Source organism: Parasteatoda tepidariorum, chromosome 3 (genome assembly GCF_982258835.1).
Source record: "Parasteatoda tepidariorum strain Cologne lab strain chromosome 3, Ptep-v5.0, whole genome shotgun sequence".
NCBI lineage: Eukaryota > Metazoa > Arthropoda > Arachnida > Araneae > Theridiidae > Parasteatoda > Parasteatoda tepidariorum.
Window position 1 is genome coordinate 77,558,790 of NC_141757.1, and position 22,489 is coordinate 77,581,278.

Consider the following 22,489-nt stretch of genomic DNA (forward strand, 5'->3'; position numbering starts at 1 on the left):
CCCCCCCCCCCATTCGAAAACCACATAATCTTATATGTAAAATATACTCTCAAATTAATAAATAAATAAAGTAAAATAAATAAAGTCATAGACTCTAGCTAGGTTTTAAATTTGAGACAAAAAATGTAGTTGAGAGAACAAGACTAGATTTTGAAATGTATAATGATCATCTAGAATTAGTTCAAAAGATACCTATTATTTATTTTACATATTTATAAAGAAATATTTTAAAAACACGCAGTTTTAAAACAATAAAAGAATAAATATTTATTATCTCTAAGGAGATACATATATTTAATGATCATATGATTATAATACATTAATAAAACTAATTACTATGTCTAAATTTTCCATGCTTTTGATGAAGCAAATGTATCAATAATATCATCAAAATTGATCATTTAAACTTTTACTCTTTCCATACTTAAAAATGCTAGGTCACTTAGGCGATCTGTCAAAATTAATTTTAATTTGCTGAATGAACGTTCGCAGCTAACAATTGATACTGAGATAGTCAGGAGTATTTGAAATGCCGCTCTCAGATTTGGAGAAACATATTCTCCATTCGAGATTGATTATAAAAGTAAGAAATTCTAATGGAGTTTTAGGTTTAATTTCTTTTCTACTGCGGAGTAACATTTTGCTGTCACATATTTTGATAATAAGTTCGATTACATTGAAATCTGTATTATAAAATTCACCCAGATTTTTACAAATTTTTTTCAAGGTCGTTATCAACATTATCCTTGTTTAATAAATTTTCAACGTCCAGTAGAAATCCAATTTGAAATTAAGGTCACTTAATGGTGTACACATTTCTTGTTGGAGACAATCAAGAGTGCTTTTCATAACGCGAGAAATTTCACTTTCTGCGAAAAGACCACCATAGCCAATTCTCCAGGCACGTATTGTTGTATCCATATCCCATTTTTCACAAAGAGACTCTGCTTTTTCTATTGCCTCTTTACAGAGCTTGTCTCAAATTTCGGCTAGTTCAGTCGCTAATGATTCAAGATCATGGAACACTTCTTTAAAATTCATTCTAGGATCTTGTAATCTGAGCTGCACACGATCAATCCTTCTTAAGATTTCATACCAGAAATGAACTAAAGTTATAAAACTAAAGGTTAGTATATTTTGCAACAGAATTGTAGCTTCACTTCTGTTGTCACTTGTAGTGGTAGTGTGCTCTGCTAATTTTTCTATTAGTTCTTTTATATTCTCTAGCTCATAGATGATAACGATAACCGCTTGTATTCTGGCGCTCCATCGCGTTTCAGATGTGTGACCTGCCATCACGGCAGCATTATCGTAACATTGTGATCTGCAGTTTGTTAATGAAATTTCATCGTAATTTAATTTCTCTAAAATTGTATTTTCGATCGAGGCTGCATCTTTAGCATGTATTTCAATAAAACTCAAAAAAGATTCTTTGATGGAAACTTTTTTATTGATAAAATCAGCATCTACACACCTAGCGACTTGGGACATTTGTTCTCGATGAGAGATATCAGGAGTTGAATCAAACAAAAGTCCATAATATTTATTTCTTTTGATATCGTTTATTAGTTGATTTTGAACTGTAGATGCCAGAAGATGAATGAATTCATTTTGAATCTGTAGTGACAAATATGAGAACAGAACAACAAATTTTTCTGTTAGCAAATTTTTTCATACTCTATTCACTTAATAATAGAATCGTCGAGTAGATGTAGTAAGCAATCTTATTTGATTTATTACTTACCAAGAATGCCTTGAACTTGAAAGGTAGTAACATAGTGAAATATGCAATATAATTTATGCTGACATTAAACTTATATATAACATTTAATATTTATTAACATTTCATTTTTATTCTAAGCAGAGCTCGATGACAAGGACGTGAATTAAATATTGAAATATATTTAATATGAATATGAATTTAATATAATATTTAATATGAATTAAATATTAATTATTATGAATAATATTTATGAATTGACATTTATTATATTACACTGGCACTAAGTTAAAATATATTTTCCAGAAATCAATTATAATAAAAAAAAATTATTCAGCAATTTTTTGTTTTGCGGACCATTTGGCGCCCCTTTGTGAGTAGCGCCCGTGGCATGATGCCCCCCCTTGCCCACCCCTCGCTACGCCACTGACATTAATAATGATAAAAAGTATGACATTTGTTGTTATTAAATGATAGAATTGACTAAAAGTATATAAATGTGTAATAAATAAAATAATTTTGTGATAAAAATGATAAATGAGGTTTATCTATTGTCAATACATTGGTCATTCTCACTCACACCTGAAAAAACAGTCAAAAAACATAATTTTTGTAACTGGGCGGGGCTACCCGACACATTTTGAAAAGAGCTGAAAAACATGTTTCTTTAAATTTCTATTTTTTTAAGTTAAACTATTCTTTTTTAGGTTTATTCTTTTTGCATTATTTAATTAGATGATAAAACAATCGAAACATACAAAAATATTGATTATTATTCTACGTTATACAGAAATATAAGCAATACTCCTTAAGTGAGCGGGGCTACCCGACTCTCCCCTACTTTTTTTTATTATTGCCAAATACGATTCACTACTGAGCTGGAAAAAAAAGCCAAATTTTTCCGCGCATGCGCAGTATAAAAGAGTTGCTTATATTACTTATTGCATAATTTTAAACGAATTTTTTTTTTCAAATTTAAAATCAAAGATTTTTTAATTAATTTTAAATTGCTCTAAAAACTTCGTTTTAATTTTATTGAATATTTTTGAAATTATAGCACGAGACAAAAACGCGAAAGACAAAAAAATTATTTTTAAAAAAGAATGCCGATATCTTTATAAATATTTAAGCTTTTCTTACGAAATTTTTTGTGAAATTATTGGATATAATAACCAAAGTAATTGTTAGAAGTTATAAATTTATTGCTACATTTTTTTTTTTGGTATAGGGTGCTCAAAAACACTATTTTCTGTTTTAATTTACTGTTCATCACTCAACTCTAAAAGTTGCAAACTTCGAGATTTTTTGAAAATAAATTGCATTAATCATTTGATACAGAACCTTTATTAAACAGATTTTTCATCCTTTTTTCATTAAATATTTTGTATTAATTCAGATCGAAATAAGTGAAAAATATTATATTATATTTAGCATTTTAATAATTTTCAGTTATGAAATACAGCTTGAAACACCGGTGCCTTTTTCTGTTTTAAAGGTATAATCTTCCAAACACGGCTCACTCCCAAACAATAACTTTTCCAATTTTCTCTTGTTTGCAGTTATTTAGATCTAAGGGTAACAGATATTCATCATTGAAATTTCTTTAATTTACAGAATCAATTATTGATTAATTTTTGAATAGAAATAAAAAACAAAACTTTTTTCTTTGATTTTATATTTTAGAAGAAATATAATTCAGGAAATTTAACAGATTTTTTTAAAAAACTTTTAAATTCATAATACTCGTAATAACTCATTTAGAAATGAAGTTTATAACAATTAATGTTTTTATCTGCAATGTAAGGTTTGTGTTTATTCTAGCATGCATTTTTTTTAAAATTACTGATGTGCTTTTACAGGCAAATGCTATCGCTTCTTACGTAGGGTATCCTCAAGAATTATTGGATGATTCATTGGTATCTCAACTTTATCAGAATGTGAGTAAAAATACGTAACTGTAAATTCATGATAAAAGAATGTAAATTTTTAATCTTGAAATTTTATTTTTCAGTTGACAATTACAAGCGAAAATTATTTCATGAACAATTTGAACATTAGAAAGTGGACCACTAATTATTATTTTTCTAAATTGAGAAAGCCAAATGTAAAGGGAGAGTAAGTATAGCATTTCCAACTTTTATTTGAATAAAATTACATAATTAGGCTACAACATGTGCTGTATGGCTAATTCGTTATTATTTATGTAAATAATTATTTATTGAAATGTGCTTAACGTTTGAAAAATTTTTTATATTTAATAAAACTAAATCATTTAGAAAATATTTTTTATAATTTGTTTCATTCCAGCTTGTGGTAATATAATTATTATTTGAAATATTGTATAAGCCACTCTATTTTACATGTACATTTAAATTTTCCAAGGGATCCAACACAAATCTTATATAAATTAATTCTCAGTTAAATTAGCTGAAAATTTAATATAGCGTAGTTCGAAATATTCTGAGCAAAAGCTCTTATTGACAAAAGCTAGCATTTCGGAGCCTCAAAGACAAGAGATTTAGACATAAGAGATGATGCATAAGAGATGATACATAAAAGATGATACATAAGAGAAACATCTCAAACGTAAGAGATGCCATTGTGGTGAAAAGTCCTTGAAGCACGCCCTTGCGCGCACCATTGGAAATTCGGTATTTTCGCACACATTATATGGTTTATGGTTTTATGTGAGTGTTATATGGTTTTCAGGATATGCAAGACATAGATATTACATCAAGTATCCATCTATGAAGTTAATAGAATGTACCTTTGATGCTGGTTGGTTGGTTGTTTGGGTTTTTGGCGCAAGAGCCAGTCTTGGCTATATCGCGCCTCCAACTAGGTAGATATTTTACAGCTAGGTTCATAATTCTGTTTTGGTTTAAAAACTAGATAGATGTATAAATGCCGAGAAAATGTTAGAGTGAGGATCATATCCAATTAGTGAAAACAATGACGGATGGAAGGTACCAAAATAACGCAATCTCTGGTTTTTAAATTTACTGCATTCGATCAAAATGTGTATAACAGTTAAAGGTTCTTTGCAATTTGTGCATTCTGGTTCTGGTTCGTTTAGAAAAAGGTGTTTATGAGTTATTCGTGTGTGGCCAATACGCAAGCGGTTTAAAAGCACTTCAAGTTTTCGACTGATGCTTAACTGTTTATAAGGCTTTGATGCAACCAATCAACCTCCCCAATAAAATCTGAATGATATTCAAATAATTAATGACTAATAGTTATATTTATACATAACTAGTCATCAATTATTTACATTTGTCAAAGTATATTTTTGTTTGAACAGCCAGCCCTTATAAAGAGTATAACATGTTTATAAATCAGATCTAACAACCTCCGCATTCCGTACATTTGGTTAATGCTAGCGCAGTGATGGTTATTGAGAATCACTACTTATTTTTGAGACTTCATATCTCGGAAACTATCAATTTTTGGATTTAATGAATGACGTCTTTGGATCATATTGTTTTGAGCTACAATATATTAAATTTTCAGCCAACTTGACAGAGAATTAATTTTCATAAGATTTCTGCGGGATCCCTTGTAATGCTGTTTCTTTCTTTTTTCTTTTTTTTTTTTTAGCACTAGCTAATATTTTTATTGGGAATATCTACTAAAACTATTAACACCTAAGTTACACGAGTTAATATCTACAACATTTCAAAAACTGTTTGTGTATTTACAAAAGAGATTTTTATTTTAAAGTCACAATATAGAAAAAATTAAGTTATGTTTTTATGAAAGATATACAGGAATTTTTGTATTGTGTAAGGTAATAATAGTAATCACTAGAAAATTCTAACTCAGCGAAATAGTCTAAATCTATCGATTAAAAAAAAGCTTTACTTTTTAAAACAACGCTTTAAAATATTACATCTCTTGAGCTGTCTGCAGCTGATGAGTATTAAAAAAAGATCAACTTTCCTAAACTATTTAACTATTAAAACACATCAATTGAATCAATATTAAATTTTCTAGATAGATATAAGGAAAATAATTGAGTAAATCAATTGAAGCATAATTAGTGCCGATTTCAAGCGAATAGTTGATGTAATTTGCATTACTAGAAAAATATAAATCAAAGCCACTTCGTTGTTAAATTCTCAGCCTCTATGATCCAAATTTCGTTTCCTTACCAAATCTTTATGCGGAAATAAATTAAACATAGATGAGCAATGAATATTTTTATTTATTTTCACAAATTCTAATTCAAATAGCTATTTATCAATAAGCCAACAACCCAGTTTAACCAGTTTTATTCCACTTTTCCTTTCGAAAGAAAATAAATTTATTTAAAAATTTATATTTACTACATTGTTTCATTTCTTTTTCATAAATAAAACTCTGAAATTTCAAACAAATGTACCATATTGTTATTTTTAATTTTGACCAAGAATCTAAATAAGAATTTGACTTCTTTCAACAGCTGGAAGGATCATGCAGGCGCAGCGGTAGTCAACGCATTTTATAACCCCATAGAAAATAGCATAGGTAATGCTTATTATATATTTCTTTTTATCTTAGTGAAAATTTGTTATTAAATATTTACATCAATTTATTAAATTCCTAGCGCAATGAAAGTTATTATATTTTTTTTTCAGTCATGAATACTTTTACCCTTTTTTAATACATGTGTGCATTCGAAATAGGCTCAATCTAAGTTTATTTCATGAAAAAGAAAAAGTAAGATTCTTTAACTGAGTTATAATCAATAAAATTAATTCAAAGAATAAAAATGTCCTAATTCATTTATTAAATTTACAGCTTTATAGCACTTTATTTCTGATAACATGAATATTTTTCCATATATTCATGTGAATATTCAAAATCAAGTAAATGTGTGCAATTGCATATGAAAAGTTTGTTTTGTTATTCTTTTTATTTAAATAAAAATTATTGGAAATATTTAATCATTAAATGTGTAGATTAAGAAGGATTTTTTGTGTGTTTGGTTTCATAAATGTTTTCAATTTTATTTTGATGCATTTATATTCAAACATCGATATTCGGCACATCTATTTGCCGAAATATTACCATAAGAATAAAAACTCTCCTTCCGGAGTATTATAAATTTTGGGTATATATCTTAAAAAGAACCATAAGTGAAGCATTTGTAGTCAAACATATATTTAATTTTAACTTGTATTCAAATTAAAAACGAAATTTTAATTGCTCTTTTATTCATATGAAAATAGTGGATTTTTTTTGCTCTAACTAGAAAAACCAACGTTTCATGCTTCATTTCAGTTTGTAGTGCATTTATTCAAAAAATATAAATTGTGTAAGTTAATCAATGTTTATTTAAAGCTTCCTCAAAGAAATTAAGCATGGCATACTTTTTTGGAAGTAGCATTAAACAGTAAATGACATTGCTTTAAAGTCATTTTTCAATTGAAAAGGAATTGACTGATTTGGCTGAAAAATGAAAGTTTATAAGACCAAAGAAGCTAATTTTGGGAGAAAAAAAATGTTTTTTTTTTTAATATTGCAGGTCACACATACATACGCATTGATGAAAATTGTTAAAAGAGAACGTAATAACCTATGCTATTTTTTCCATCTCGTCCCGTTTTCATTTTTTAACTGCCATCAACAAATTCTGATCTGTCATCAACATTTATTAAAATTCAACATTGTTCACCTCGGAATTCTCTTGAGACTCCACGCAACGTTTAAGACCCTTCTTTCGTTTCCCATAGCAGTGCTGAAACTTGATTACTGGAATAGTCTTCCTCTTATGAGTTTACGAAGTATGCAAGATCTCAGCATCTGCCGCCGAAGACGACACTAATCGATTCATCTGTGTTAGAGGCGATGAAGTTAATTTTGAAGATGAACATGTAGGTTAACAATGATAAACCAGGAATGGGAATATGGCAGAGGTTAGATGTTCGTTCATAATAGTTCATTTGAAATGAGACTCTGGAACAGCTGATGGATCTCAGGCATCTTGAGAAGCTTTTTCAGTTCTAAGAAAAACTCCATAAGACGCTGTCTCAGTGTCGTAGAGACAGAAAACTGCTTCACTGAGGTTGGTCGCTTCCTATTGGGTCGGAACTTGCATCCCAAGTTGTTGTCGGTATGTTTACCTAAGAAGTTGCTGTACTAGGGTGGTCAAGTCTCATCTCTGGAGTATTCAAAGGAGAGATGAAAGTTGGCGTACTTCACACACTTCGGTATGTTTCTGCAGGTAGACTGAACATAGAATAATCTTTGGCAGCGGTGTCATTGAATCTGGAAACGTCCTCCCTTGAATCTTTCAATTCGAATTGGACGGCCGATGAGCTGACGTAGGTGAGTACTGATTGGGTCTTAGTATTGTCCAGGATGATGATGAGCAATTGTGGGAGGATCTCGTTGGTCCTGCCAACTCCACGCTTGAACTGGACGACTTTGGAAATTTCTATACGGAATTTTGCTTATTCCATGGAAATCTATTCTGTCTGGATGTCAGCTGGAAGACTACATTTGTAAGATTTTAAAAATCTTTTGAGGGTATCCACTTTCATTGGAGCTAGCTCAACGACTGGAGGAACAGAAGTCTCTTATGGCTGGTCTGCTGCCGGTTGGTTTTGAGTCAGGATCAGCCGGTGTGCTCTGTTCCTCTTTTTGCATGTTGGACTTCGGTAATTCATTTTCTTTAACTAGTCACGGTGTTGCCGATGTATCCTCAACCTCGGTGACTTTCGCTGGTAAAACGGATACAACTTTAGGAGTCACTGCAGTAGGCTCCTTTTCATTAACTGCAATGGAGGAATCTTCCTCTAATTGGTTATAGCCTTTTACATATTTTCCAGTGTCCCAAAATAATGTCCCTTGAAATGAAATATCAATCATCACTCAAGTCAGGGGAGTAAGGTCTATATGAGGATCCACTAGAATGGGTTTACTGAACAAAAATACGTATATTGAAATTGCTGTGAGACAAGACGTGTTGTTGCGATGCAGATGCAATTGTTTTTGATGCTTGGTATCACTGTTTAAATATAATTTATAAATATATGCTTGGCTTTCTCACGGTATCATGGTTCACAGTTAATCCCTGCAAGGTACCACGGTTTATTATGTTATTGTATTGCACGGTTTATTATATTTGCCATTTTCCTCTAGTAAACCTATTTTACTAAAAAAATTATGTTATTTTGACTGCGTCTTTTATGCATACCTGCAAGTACTTAAAAATTTAATGCTATCTTAGTTTAAAAGCATTTTTGTTTCTATTTTAACAATTTTCTTTTTGCTCATTGCCTAATATCTTTCCTCCAGAATTTCCAGCAGGAATATTGCAAAATGTGTTTTTCAGTAATGATAGACCAAAGTAAGTAACAAAGATTAATTTCAACTTACATAATGTTATTTAAATATCAAACAATACATTTTTATTATATGTTAAGGTTTTCATTTTGTAAAGTATTTAAAAGTTGTATTTTTGATTTGGATTTAAAGTAATCGGAAAATTATTGCAAATAAAAGTGAAATATATTGTGTACGAAATTATTTTCTGAAGAGGAAAAATACCATAAAAATGTCTAAATCCTCTAAAGTTAAAGGACAATTGTAATAAAAGATTACATTTATCATAAATATACTTAAGTTTATGTATGTAAAAGTCGTCTAATAAATGTTTAAAAAAAATAAATTCGTAATAATTTGTTATAATTTCGGTTTATTTTTAGTATAATGCAATCTTAGTGATCGTCGTTGGAAGTCTTAATGGGCAAAATGTTTGCAAATGATTTAAAATTCGATATGTATAGCGAATATTTTGCTCACATGCGTCTTTGACACATGCAGGCCAATATTATATAATCAAGAACCTTTGCAATTAAAAAGTGAAGTAAAACATGATAAAGAATTTCTTTTCTATGATAATTATTATTTCTATAAACATTACAAATTATTCATTCATAAAATCACAAGACATTTTGAGTTTGAAATTTTCAAAATTAGTCAATTATAAGTTAAACATGGTAAGTATTATCGAAAGGACTATATAAATAATAGCATCTAAAAATAGAGAAAGTAAGGAATTTTTATTAAATAATTTTAGAAAAATTAGAACTTTGTTTTATTAGTCAAAAAGTTTTGATAACTAGTTTTGGTAATATTAAAATGAAAATTGATTGTGCAATAATCGATACTTACAAATTGATAGCTCCAATATAAAAATAATAATTATTAATATCTTTAATGTTTAATGTTTATGAAATGCTTTAAATGTTTATGAAGTGCAGTTCTTTTTTTTTGGAAGATTCAATGAAGGAAAGATTTTTAAGACTAAATAATTTAAAACACATATTATTATAGTTCCTGTCTACCAATTATTATTACTATATAATGTATTATTATCACTGATATTATTGAAAGATAAGTTTAGTTATAGAATGCCACACTTAAAGAAATTTGTAAATCCCGAAAAAGTAAACTGCATTACATTAGTCATTCAAGTAAAAACCTTGAAAATTCGGCCCGTGTTAAAATAACTTTTTTTTTCTTTTTTAAAAAACTATTGAACCAATATTCAGTAATCATTTTCAACCTAAGAGAATCATCTTCTTCTTACGACGAATTTTATCTTTAATTCGAAAAATTCCAACTGTAACTAAAGAAATAAAAGGATTTGTTTGCTTGCTTTAAATAGATTTAGTAGTTTCTTAGAAAAACGACTTCAAAGTTTCATATTTATTAAATAGAATGTGGCATTCCTTCTTATTTCAAGACACAAGACAACTTCTCTTAAAATTAATTTTTTAATTGTTAAACAATATATAATTAGCAAAACAAGTCTGAATTCGAAAGGACAGATGCTTTAATCAGGAAAAAAAAATTTGTTCTCACGTAGAAAAAGGAAGATTTGAAAAAGGGCCATTCATCGGAATGAACTTTGATTGAAGCACAATGTTAATACAAAATTATATAATTTTGAACTCTAAAATTCTCATAATTAAACATCTAAATAATTCAATATGTCGAAATTAATTTTAAATTATATTTTTATCATAGTTTTCTATGTAAATTCCACGTATTACCTGTTAGAAACATGAGCGCCGAAGTTATTTTCTTGGCTTCTGACATCGCGAATTTTCTATCTTGCTCTGTCAGTTATAAAGTTGTAAGAGACTATTCACACTGGATGCAAAACGCATGAGGATTTGAAGATGCGAACGAGAACTTTAATGGTGAAATGTTAACCTTTAAAAAATCGCTAATCAGGTTTTCGTTCATATCCAGTGTGAGTTCCTCTGAAACGGATCATGTGTCCTCTTGCCCGTTTCTTTGCCTATAAGTTCAAATATATGATGTAGATTCGCTCACACATCATGTAGATTTTTCCAAAGCTTTCAAATTCAGTGTTATTTCCCCTGCATTAAACGAACTGCCACATAATACAGTGGTGCAGAATGTGCAATGAGTTTTGTTTCTCCGCTGCTAAAATTACCACCAGCAGGCTATATACCACATCGAATAACGAGCAAGAAGTTAAGATAACTCAGAGGCATTCTAAAAACAAAATAATAATAAATATATATACTGTGATGTATTAAGTCATTTAAACAATTACGCTAGTTACATTAGCAAATTAAGTTCAAGTAAAAAACATTTTCTTAATTTTTTTCAAAACTTTTTCTTATTTTCAGCTACATGAATTATGGAGGAATCGGGTTTGTTATTGGACATGAAATAACACATGGTTTTGATGATATGGGTAATTGAATCAGTAATGTAATATTAATATTATTATACTTCTAAAAATAACTTTACATAAAATATATTATTTATTTTGATACAGGTAAGCAGTTTGACAAAGACGGAAACAACAGAAATTGGTGGGATCAGGAAACTGATGATAACTTTGAAGAAAAGGCCAAATGCATCATTCATCAATATGGAAATTACACTACCGAAATCGGTCTGAAGGTATTATTATTAATTAAATACAATATTGGTCAACACAAGTGTAAGTATTGATGGAATCAGAATCAATGTGTATGTAAGCTGTATAAATTATTTTTTGATCAGTACAAATAATTGCTTCGGAGACAGGCAAAAAAAAATTTTTTTGAATAATTTAGCAAACAGCATTTGTAAAATGCACACCAAGGAGTCAAAAATGTTTATCATTATAGCTCCCATGTAAATTTCCTTCAATCTTGCTAGGGTAACAAATTGAACTAGATAATGTGACAAAGTTTTCAACTTCATTAGAAATTGGCAGATATTACTCAATATCTCAGATATAAATTCACAATCCGGGTTGGATTCTCAAAAAAGTTTAGATATGTTAAAGTATAGAAAAAGTTAAAGTATTCACGGAAATATTAGGTTCAATAAGCCAAACAGGCCTTGGCCTGGGATTGAAAAACAGTTGGTTCATTAGGCCTGGTTTCTTAGGACAGGTAGGCGTTGCACAACGTCAGCTGGAATTCAGTGCTAACCTCTGATAAGTCAATTTGTGAGTTAGACAGCAGACGCCATCGAACGCTCAGCTTGAACGACGGCTGACGTTCGAATCAATTGCTGTTGGATTACAACGTAGCGTTAACGACAGAAGCAATGTTGGAAGCATAGCTTCTTCATTTAGCTAAGCTATAATGTGTTTTTTCTTGGACAAAGTCATTATTTGTTCTCTAAATCACTAATCGGCAATGACAAAATCAATACATATTCAAAATAAATATTTGTTTACGCTATTAACGCATGTGCAATGCAAGATAATGTCTGCGTTGGACAGACTGCTCACGCTGAGCTAACTAAGGCTTGGTTTCTTAGGACAGGTTGGAGTCAGCGGGACGTCAACGTCCCGCTGACTCCCAGATAAGGCACTTGTCTTAAGAAACCAAGCCTTTAGGGAGTTTTGGAGAAGCCAGACCCTACCAGTTAAACCCAAAGCGTCTCAAACCATTGTAAAACTATGAAAATAATGTTAATTAACCTATAATATATTCTATGATAGATATATAACCTTTTAATGTTACACAATGAAGTACGTAATCATTAAAATGTTAATAATTATTTTTTGCTCCATTATAATTTCTCCTGAACAAGTCCTATTTTCTTCAAAAACAGAAAGTGAAACGACCCATTAGGAATTCCCCCAAGGTATCAAACACGCAGTCAGGGACTGGCCATGAATCCTTATATTATTCTTGCAAGCTTGTTAAAAATATTAAACTGATTTACACATAATCAAGGTAAAACTTCTTGGGGTTCAGATTTAACCTGTTCAGCATTTACTTTGAAACTAATACTCTGCTTGATAAATTGCATTTACTAACGTGCTTAAATATATTTTACACCTAACATTAAAACCTCTATTTAGTTAAATGGAATCAACACTCAAGGTGAGAACATTGCAGACAATGGAGGAATAAAGGAAGCTTATCGGGTAAGGCTGGAAAAAAAATTTGATATGATATACCAGTTTTATTTTCGTCTTCAATCTGCCATAATTTTATTTTGAGACATAAAGTGACTTGATGCGAATCACAATAATAATATACGTAATGTGCATACAATTTTAAACGTAGAAACTAAGTTCATTTAACAAATAAATGAGTTAATTAAAAATCTATAAATACAGATAAAAGTAATAAATAATTGAAAGTCAAAATCAGCAACTTAGTTGCTAAGGATTTTCAATAAGATCGGTAATTTTATCATAATGATTTCTCACAATTCAGAAAAAATTAGGTTATTATTATTATTATTATTGTAATTACCATTGAATCATATTCAATTATCAGATTTTAATTATTTTTAACATTAATTATTTAAATTATTAATTGTTTTTCTCGTCTATTAGTCTTATTAATTTATCTTAATTGATATTCTTATTATATATTAATTTTTATTCTTATATATTATTCCTTTTAATTATTTGTGCTTGCTATTCTTGTTAATTATTACTATTATTGTTACTCTTACTGATTATTAATTATTTTGCTTCATTATTATTGTTATTTAAATTTTACTACAGGGTTATCATTCTTGGGTAAAAGATCACGGCCCTGAAGGAAGATTACCAGGATTAAGATACACACCTAGCCAACTTTTCTTTATTAGTGCAGCTAATGTGAGTCTGCTTGCATAATTATAACATTAGAAATTATTGTTAGTTCTTTATTTGTTAGCATATTATAAAATAGATCAAAATTTTGAATGAAGTATGTTTTGATTTTTATTTATGAAAAAAATTCCTTCTTAACATGATTGATTCAGCATAATTTTAAAATATTTTCTTAAATCTTCATCTGCCATTTCTGTACATTCAGGTATGGTGCTCAAAATATAGACCAGAACAATTAAAACTGATGGTGTTAGCTGATCCTCATAGTCCAGGTGAATTTAGGTAAAATATTTTTTTCTTGCAAACAAATAACTATTACAAAATATGTTAAGGAATATAAAAACAACATGTGACTTGTAAGTGTATTGGTTGGCAAATAGCCAAGCGGTTCAAATACACTACCCAACCATAATAAAAGAGACACTTTAACATTTTGATTTTTTCTTAAATTTTTCACGAAATAACTAGAGGACTATTTTGTAACTTAAGAGTTTAATTCGTGCGATTTTTAATACTTTGCAATAAGGTTTAAAAGCGTTTACAGGTTTGAAAGGCAGACAATAAATTAAGAAAGAAAACTATAGTATTTTTAAACATCTTTTAATAAACTTTTAACTTGTATCATTAACTTTAATTGTTATTTGCGACAATTGCATAAACTTTCGCAATTACAGCTTAAATATTTATAGAAATATGGGCATTATCTAAAAAAACTATTCTTTTTGGCTTACGTTTTTTGCTATAATTTTTTGAAATATTCAGTAAAATTAAAAAAAAATTATGGCTATTTTAAATTTAATACAAAAATTTTGCTTTAAAATTTGAAAAAAGTTCCCTTAAAACTACGCAAAATACGAGCATTTAAAGTTGTTCTTTTGTACTGCGCATGCGCGTAAAAAAATTCATTTTTTTTTCCTTCGTAATTTTGTTGTGAATTTTATTTGGCAACTAATAACAAAATTTCATTTGAATGTCTTAAAACGTAGAAAGTTTCGAGCAATTTTCTATGTAGTTTTTGTAATTTAAATTAAAGCTCAAAATGATCAGGGTTTTTCAACAAATTTTATTGAATGTACTTGCTATTCTGTTTTAAGTTACTGTCATTTGCAATACTATAAAATAAAATTTGTGGAAAATCCCTCGTCATTTTGAGCTCTATTTCCGAAAGTCTCAAAAAAAATTTGTTTTATAAAAATTTCCATATCTCTATAAATATTTAACTTAGGCTTATAAAATTTTATGCAATAATTGCAAATAAAACCAAAGTAATCGATACAAATTGCAAGCTCATTGCTTGATTTTCTGGCATAGGGTGTTAAAAAAAAACTTGTTTTCTTTCATTATTTACTGTCTGTCTCTGAAACCACTGAAAGGCTTAAATCTTATTGCTAAGTTGGAAAAATCGCATGAACTAAACAACTCTGAAATTACAAAATAATCCATAAGTCCTAAATTGTTCTTTTTGCCATAATTTCTTGCTAACAGGCTGATAACTATTTAAAAAAGGTAATGAAGATGTTGCCATAATGATTAAAATGTTTCAATAATGATTAAATTATGATCGAAATATGGCTACATCACTTTTCTGAACTCTTTCTACACCAAGTGATGTCAAATATTTTATGTTTTTGGGTGTGTGCTTTCACCCAGTTCCTAAGCTCTCACGTGAAAAGTTAACAATTTCAAAAAGTGATTGCTACAAAAAGACTAGCTCAAAAAGTATTCGTTTTTGTTTATGTAAATGAATATTTTTCTTACAATGGAATACATGCATAATTTTCCCTAAACTGACCAATTCATAATAATTTGTTGTATAGAACATTACGACATAAAATTGCTGGAAAAAAAATTTTCATCTTTCTTTATTGTTACTTTTCTCCAGTCTAAGGTGTGTCTGTGATGTTTTGGTAATCTGTTATAGCCCTTCTTTTCAAGATGATGGTAAAACCGTTCACTTGGGATTTGCAGAACATATGATAGGTTTCTTAGACGCCAAATTAAATCTGAATTAATCTGCTAAACAACCAGGTTTGAGCCCCATAAAAATTTGTAGAATGTTTTGGAACAGCGGATAAAAAGTCGAAATCAATATACCTGCAATATCATAGATTTGCGAAATCAAATGACAGAAAGTGATGTACCTGAAAACATTGGTGATTTATTTACTAATTGAATCCAGGTGGTTATAATTTTAGGGGCGTAATTATACACAGTATTAAATTATGCTTTACTCGTTTTCTCTAAGAGTGACTGATTTCTTGTCTGGGGAGATTTTATTATTTAACGATAAAAAAAATTTCCTAACTCTAGAAGAGCATAATTTTAAACCAAAACTCTAAAGTGAACTTTGTTAACGGTAAAACAATTATATTTATTAAAATAAATGATTAAAAAAAATTCCAAATTTCATTTTTATAATATTAAAATTTTTTAAAAGAAAATCTTAACTACTTAGCACGAAAAATGTGATACAACCGTATCACATTTTTTCTCTACACATTTTGTGTAGAGAATTTTGTGTGTTTTTTTCTCTCACATTTTGTGTACTATTATAATCATATTTTCCTCATTTCTCACATCTATTCTAAAAGACAGTTAACATCCAGCTAACGCTACTCAAACTATCTCACATGCTCAAATGTGTCAAAAATTTAAACTGAAAATAGCAACAGTAAAATAACAATAAGGTATTGCCGGTGAGGACAAATTCCTATTTTTAATTATTTATAGTTACTTTTTTATTGTTAAAAATTCTTCATTGCTAATTGTCTATATACCTAATCGATCTTATGTAACGCTTATTATGAGTCCTCCTCTTTAGAAAAAAAAGGGGATGGGGCTCTACTTGCACAATGAATACCTACGGGGTACGGACAATATTCTTACTTATTAAACATTTGAGTAATTTTTTGGAATATTTTTGTTTTATTGGAATTTGTTCTTGAACGCAGTCACAAAATTTTAAAATTGTGTTTTTAAAATTCTTCCAAAGAAACTTTGAAAACTACATATTTAAAACCACTTGCAGTCCGATTATGAAAATAACAGTCGAAACTTTAACATTTAAAATTATTAATAAGTCATTGCTTAATCATTAAGAAAATTTCATGTATTCGTTGAATAGTATAGGACAAAGATTTCTTAAAGACGACTCTTAAAATTTCATCTTTGTTTTAAAAGATTATTAAATGTTATTTTATTTTTTTTAGAGTGATAGGTCCTATGTCCAACTTAAAAGAATTTTCTACTGCATTCAACTGCCCCCTTGGATCGAACATGAATCCTGAGAAAAAGTGCGAAGTTTGGTAAAAGTTCCAGAAAGATTGATGAGTCTTAGGAATAATTTATTTAATGTGTGAGTGCTTAGAGTGATGCATCAATGCGCAAAGATTAAACTGCTGTTTTATTTATGTTATGCATGTTTCAATAAAATTGCAAAATACCAACTATTTTTTTAAAGTTTTATTTTGGATCAATCTGTAAATACACATGAAACTATTCAAACGAAAATATATATATTTTTTTAGAATTTTCAATTTTCTCTTCAAGTGCAATTTGTACAGTTAACTCAATAATAATGGTTACAAGAAACTACAATATGCACTATAACACCAGTTTTTTTTTTCATGTCTTGACTGATTTATATTTGTAGTAGATGTGCGACCATCTCTATTTTTCTTTCCTCTTAGGTAAGTTACACTCCTTACGTCATGTAGGCTTCGATTTTCAAGATAGGGAAATCGCAACTAGTAAAAACTGTGCAAATGTCGGTGAGGGTGGTATTGTCAGTTCCATTTTCATGTGCTTAGAAAGCACTGTGTATGCGTTATTACTACATTGTGTATGCTTGATGTTTACTTTGCAATTTATGTTTTAATCAAACTTAATTTGCCGGCAACTGTTTCGGGTTTTCTCAAGTTCAACCAACAAACAGTTGGCAGCAGAGATTGTTTACGAAGGATTTAGTATTTGGAATTCCAAAGTTGACATCGTCAAGTTATCATCTTTGGGCAATGAAAATTGAAAGCTTTTTTGAATTTGAAAAGACTAAGGCCAGCTTTAACTGACAAAGCTTCGACTTACCTAACTAAACTCACCATTTGGGAGACTACGAATCAAGACGCAGTTTCTTTAAAGTTATCACTGTCCGACGAGAAAGCTTTGCAGTATGCCGAAGAAAAGATTTCAAAGGCATTATGGACTAGAATTAGAGTGATCTACCGTGGGCTTGAAGAAGCTGGAAAGATTGACTCTGGTAACGAACTTAAAAGCTTAGAGATGCTGGATTCGGAAGCCGTGACAGATTACATCACTCGAACCAAAGGACTAGTGATAAAATGTGTTGCCCTAGGATCGAAAATATCTGATAGCGTTTTACTATTTTTCAGTCAGAGGTCTATCTGGAACATTGCAAGATATTGCAGATAACATTGCAGATAAACCTGAAAATGTAAAAAAATAATTAAAAGTTAATAGGTATATACAATTAGAGTGAAAGAAACCAGGTTAGAAGCAGTGGGTTTTAATCAAATAAAAAACCGCGATTTTCAGAACCTTATTCACCTGCATTAAGCATTGTATCTTTGCGTTTATTATTAGCATTATCAGCAAAATTAAATTTAGATGTTAAGTTTTTTTCATATCAAAACTGCATATTTGTATAGTGGGTTAGAAGAAACTGTTTATACGTCAATTGCCCCATGTTTTGATCTCTCTTAAATCGAAAGTAAAGTAGGTAAGTTAAAACGTGATTTTAAAGTATTAAACCAATCTGATGGAAATTACATTGGGATATTGCGGCGTAACTACCACTACAAATATTAAATACTAAATCACTAGTATATAAGACACGTTAACTCGATTCTATCACGAGGTACCTTTTGATAGATGAAGGTTGACATAGTCTAAAAATTAATCTCCTTCAATGGTGACCTGCGGACGTGATATGAACTCGCAAACATGGTGGAAAGTCAAGGAATTAAATCCCGTAAATGGTGACCCGGACGTGTGATATGAGCTCGCTAACGTGATGGGTGTGGTCCACATTAAAAAGTTGATTTACTTAATATTAACTGCTCAAAGAAAAAAAAGATCCAGTGAAGTAAATAAAGTCTCCCGGTAATAAACAATATACAAAAAAAAAATGAGTAAAAAATATATGATTAAAAAAAAATGAAGAAAAAATATAATGAGTAAAAATGTAATAAATAAATAAACAGCATGAATCAACTAGTGGTATCCGTTCATCGAATTCTATCACAGATAAAATTCTGGAAGGGGAGTAATGTGGCGTAACTACCACTACAAATATTAAATACCAAATCCCTAATATATAAGACATGTTAACTCGATTATATCTCGAGGTACCTTTTGATGGATGATAGTTTACATAGTCTAAGTTTAAATCCCTTCAATATATGCTTATAATATTATAGTTACATATTCTGATTTACAGATGTAAAATAATATAGTAGGAAAATTATCTCAAACATTTGAAATGAAAAAAGATGTAAGTAGCAAATTCTTTGGTATTGAAACGAATAAGAAATGCAAATGGTATAACTTTACCTCAAACTGAGTGCATAAACTATTTATTTCAAAAACATGGTATGATTGATTGCAATAATAATTTAAAAGCAATTTTATAAGGTAAGGATCAATTATTTCAAACGAAATTGTCGATCAAACTAAATATCAAGAATTAATTAGAGAACTTTTGTATTTAGCTAATCGAACTCGACCAGACTTAGCTTTTATTATGAGTTATGTAATCGCAGTTTAATCTGAAAACAATTTATTTAAAGAGTGTTAAGGTATCTCAACGGTACTAAAGATAAAAATTTATATTATAGCAACAAATCAGGACTTTTAAAGGCTTTTGCAGATTCAAGGTGGGGTTATACTGAAAATGCAAAATAATTTTCAGGAGTTGTAATGCTAGGAGATTTTTTAATCCTATAGAGAAGCAATAAACAAAAAAACAGTGGCTTCATCCACTTGTAAATCTGATTTTTTCTTTTAGCGGGAGTCTCTAAAGAATTAATAATGTTGTTAAATATTTTTGAAGAACTAAATTGGTTCTATCTTTGTAGAAGAAAGCTCTGATCATTCCTTGTGACAATCAATCTGAAATTGATTTTTTAAGTAGAATAAATCTTCTTATAGCACGAGCTTACTCGCTGAGCACAAGACATATAAATTTGAAACTTCATTTCGTTAAGGATATAATTGGGGAAATTATAAAAGTTAAATATGTTCAAACGGAAGGAATGATGTCAGATTTCTTAACGAAAGCTGTGAGTTTTGGCAGGCTCTGTTAAAAATAAATTTTGTTGGTTAATTTTTGCTTTACACGAAATTAGTTTGTGTGACTTGTGTTTTGTAGAAAGGGCAATCAAGATAGCGATATCAACTATATAACAAATTTATTTCCCGGTAACTATTTTTGTCCTTCCCAATTTCAATAAAGAAGAAAAAAAAATTCGCCTGCAAAATAAAGTATGAAAGTGAAATGCTAAAAAAAAGTAACACAATTATTACACGCAGAGTAATTGAAAGGAAAAGGCTCCTAATGTTACATTCTTAGGCATGCCTCTGAAAATGAAAGCATTGTGCACACAGTCAATCAACCAATTATAATTAATTCATATAATAAATCTACTAAACACCTTTTTTAAATGTATTTTAATTAATTGTCAAAAACATTACGAACAATGAAGTCTAAGCATTCCTACAACTTTTTAAATTATGTAAATAGAACTACATAATTAAGCTGCTCTTTTATTTGTAGATTAATTAGAATTGCCTATAATCAACTAAAAATTGTTTAGTTCTTTGAAGAAAGATGGCAGCACCAAAACTTTGTCTTGATATGGTATTTTGTATATTCGTATCTAATATGTTTGACAATGAACTAAACTACTTAACCAAAAAGACAGTGCAGAAATTATTCAATAAGTTTTATCAATTTTTATCGCTACATATAGCAAGTTATTATTTCTAAATTTTATTTACGAAATTTTATTCTAAAAAATAATTTAAATTTTTTTTTAAACAAAAAATTTATTACTGGAAGAACCATTGAAGTTCAGAGGTGTGTGGATGTCTGATATAAACTCCATGATTATTTATATATATATATATGCTTGCAAAAAGGACTACTGTATTCCCTGAGCAAATAAAAAACAATTTAAAGCAAAAGAGAAAAGAAAAAACATTGGAGCATTCACGAAAACCTAAATTTCCTACTTTAAAATTATATATATGTAAACTGAAGTGAAAATGATTTTGTGGTGTCTGTCAAAAAATTAATTATTATTTCCTACAAAATATTCTTAATTTTTTCTTAAATGTAACGAAAATTTTAATATTTGTTTTCTCCAACATAAAATTTGCTTGAAACTTGTATTTAATACTTTAAAAAAATATTCTGTACTTGGGCTGCTGCCCCTGCTCGCTAACGCCCGCCAACCCCCGAAAATTGCTACGCAATCTTACATGGTTTGCTTCGCGAACCAAGATCGCTACTAACTTCACTACTATCTTAGGTACATTGCAAATGCACACAATTCTAAGAATTCAAAACAATCATTCAAATCCATATAAAAAAATTACATCTTTTTAGTAAATACTAAGTCATTAAAATAAATTTGAATTCAAATAAATGATATGTAATTCGTTAAACCTATTAGAAATGTGCTATAGTATAATTCGTGATGTAAATCAAAAATCGTCAAATAAATTCGTAATGTATAAATTCGTGAAAAAAAGCGCTTTCGACAAAATACTAAAATAGAGATCTATCGACAAAGACTACTCACTTCTGCCTAGCTTAATAGTATGAGATTGCCGCAGCTGATGCTCTCTGGTTATTTCCGTTTCCGTTTTTAAAAGCGCTATATGTTGAGTAACCTCAGATAGATTTGGCATGTGACATTTTTAGCGGCAATCATGGGTCGATTCGCCGTGTAACAGAAATAGTAGCGTAAGCAAAACAAAGCAAACGTTGCCACCGGCGGAAAAGAAATGCAGCCAAAATTTGGGAGCCACGTAAGAGAATTATATATATTAGATATTTAGATCTATTGGTAAACAGAAGTGATTTTTCTAAGTAATCATTTTTTTAAATAACATTTATGTTGTTATAACGTTATATTGTTGAAACAAATTTGATGAGTTCACATCCTTAATTTAATATTTTCACTTACCAAACGGTAGGATATATTAAATACTTTTTTTTTGCCTGCATCTCATTGTGCATGAAGCTGATCCTTAAGTTCTAAATCATTTAACAGATCTCTTTAACTGTAATTTATAACAGTATATTAATGTTATTTGCTCAAAAATAATAATTGTTAGACCACCTTTCTAAATAACTTTATCTTAAAATGTAAGGCAGATTTACATTATAATACTAATAAAAAAACAGCAATTCTCTTAGTTTTAAACTCTTGAATTAAAAGCGTAATAATAGCAGTACAGGAAAATAACTTTAAGTTAGGGATTCAAAAATATTTATAGAAAAGCATGACTTTTATTAATTTTATGCTGACTACAACCAAAACAATAAGGAGACGAATGAGGAAAAACTGGATCCTACCACGTGATTTTCTGGCCAATAAAAATGCACCGACAACAATGGAAAACTGCGACATCATCATTAGAATTTTATATATAGTAAGAAATCA

The 22,489-nt window shown here is 29.3% G+C and overlaps 2 protein-coding genes across 2 annotated transcripts in view; both read left to right on the forward strand.

The window, feature by feature from the left end:
- The window catches only part of LOC122270586 (neprilysin-2), a 40,296-nt gene extending 23,045 nt beyond the window's left edge, over positions 1 to 17,251 (forward strand). Inside the window, exons 12-21 of the mRNA XM_087159629.1 lie at positions 3,580 to 3,657; positions 3,732 to 3,835; positions 6,162 to 6,226; positions 9,002 to 9,053; positions 11,374 to 11,441; positions 11,526 to 11,653; positions 13,056 to 13,121; positions 13,713 to 13,808; positions 14,008 to 14,084; positions 17,012 to 17,251. Coding sequence (XP_087015755.1) covers positions 3,580 to 3,657; positions 3,732 to 3,835; positions 6,162 to 6,226; positions 9,002 to 9,053; positions 11,374 to 11,441; positions 11,526 to 11,653; positions 13,056 to 13,121; positions 13,713 to 13,808; positions 14,008 to 14,084; positions 17,012 to 17,111 — 834 coding nt within the window. The 3' untranslated portion in view covers positions 17,112 to 17,251. The remainder of the gene's footprint in view (positions 1 to 3,579; positions 3,658 to 3,731; positions 3,836 to 6,161; positions 6,227 to 9,001; positions 9,054 to 11,373; positions 11,442 to 11,525; positions 11,654 to 13,055; positions 13,122 to 13,712; positions 13,809 to 14,007; positions 14,085 to 17,011) is intronic.
- The window catches only part of LOC107449479 (neprilysin-2), a 92,531-nt gene that overhangs the window by 66,013 nt on the left and 4,029 nt on the right, over positions 1 to 22,489 (forward strand). The window lies entirely within an intron of this gene.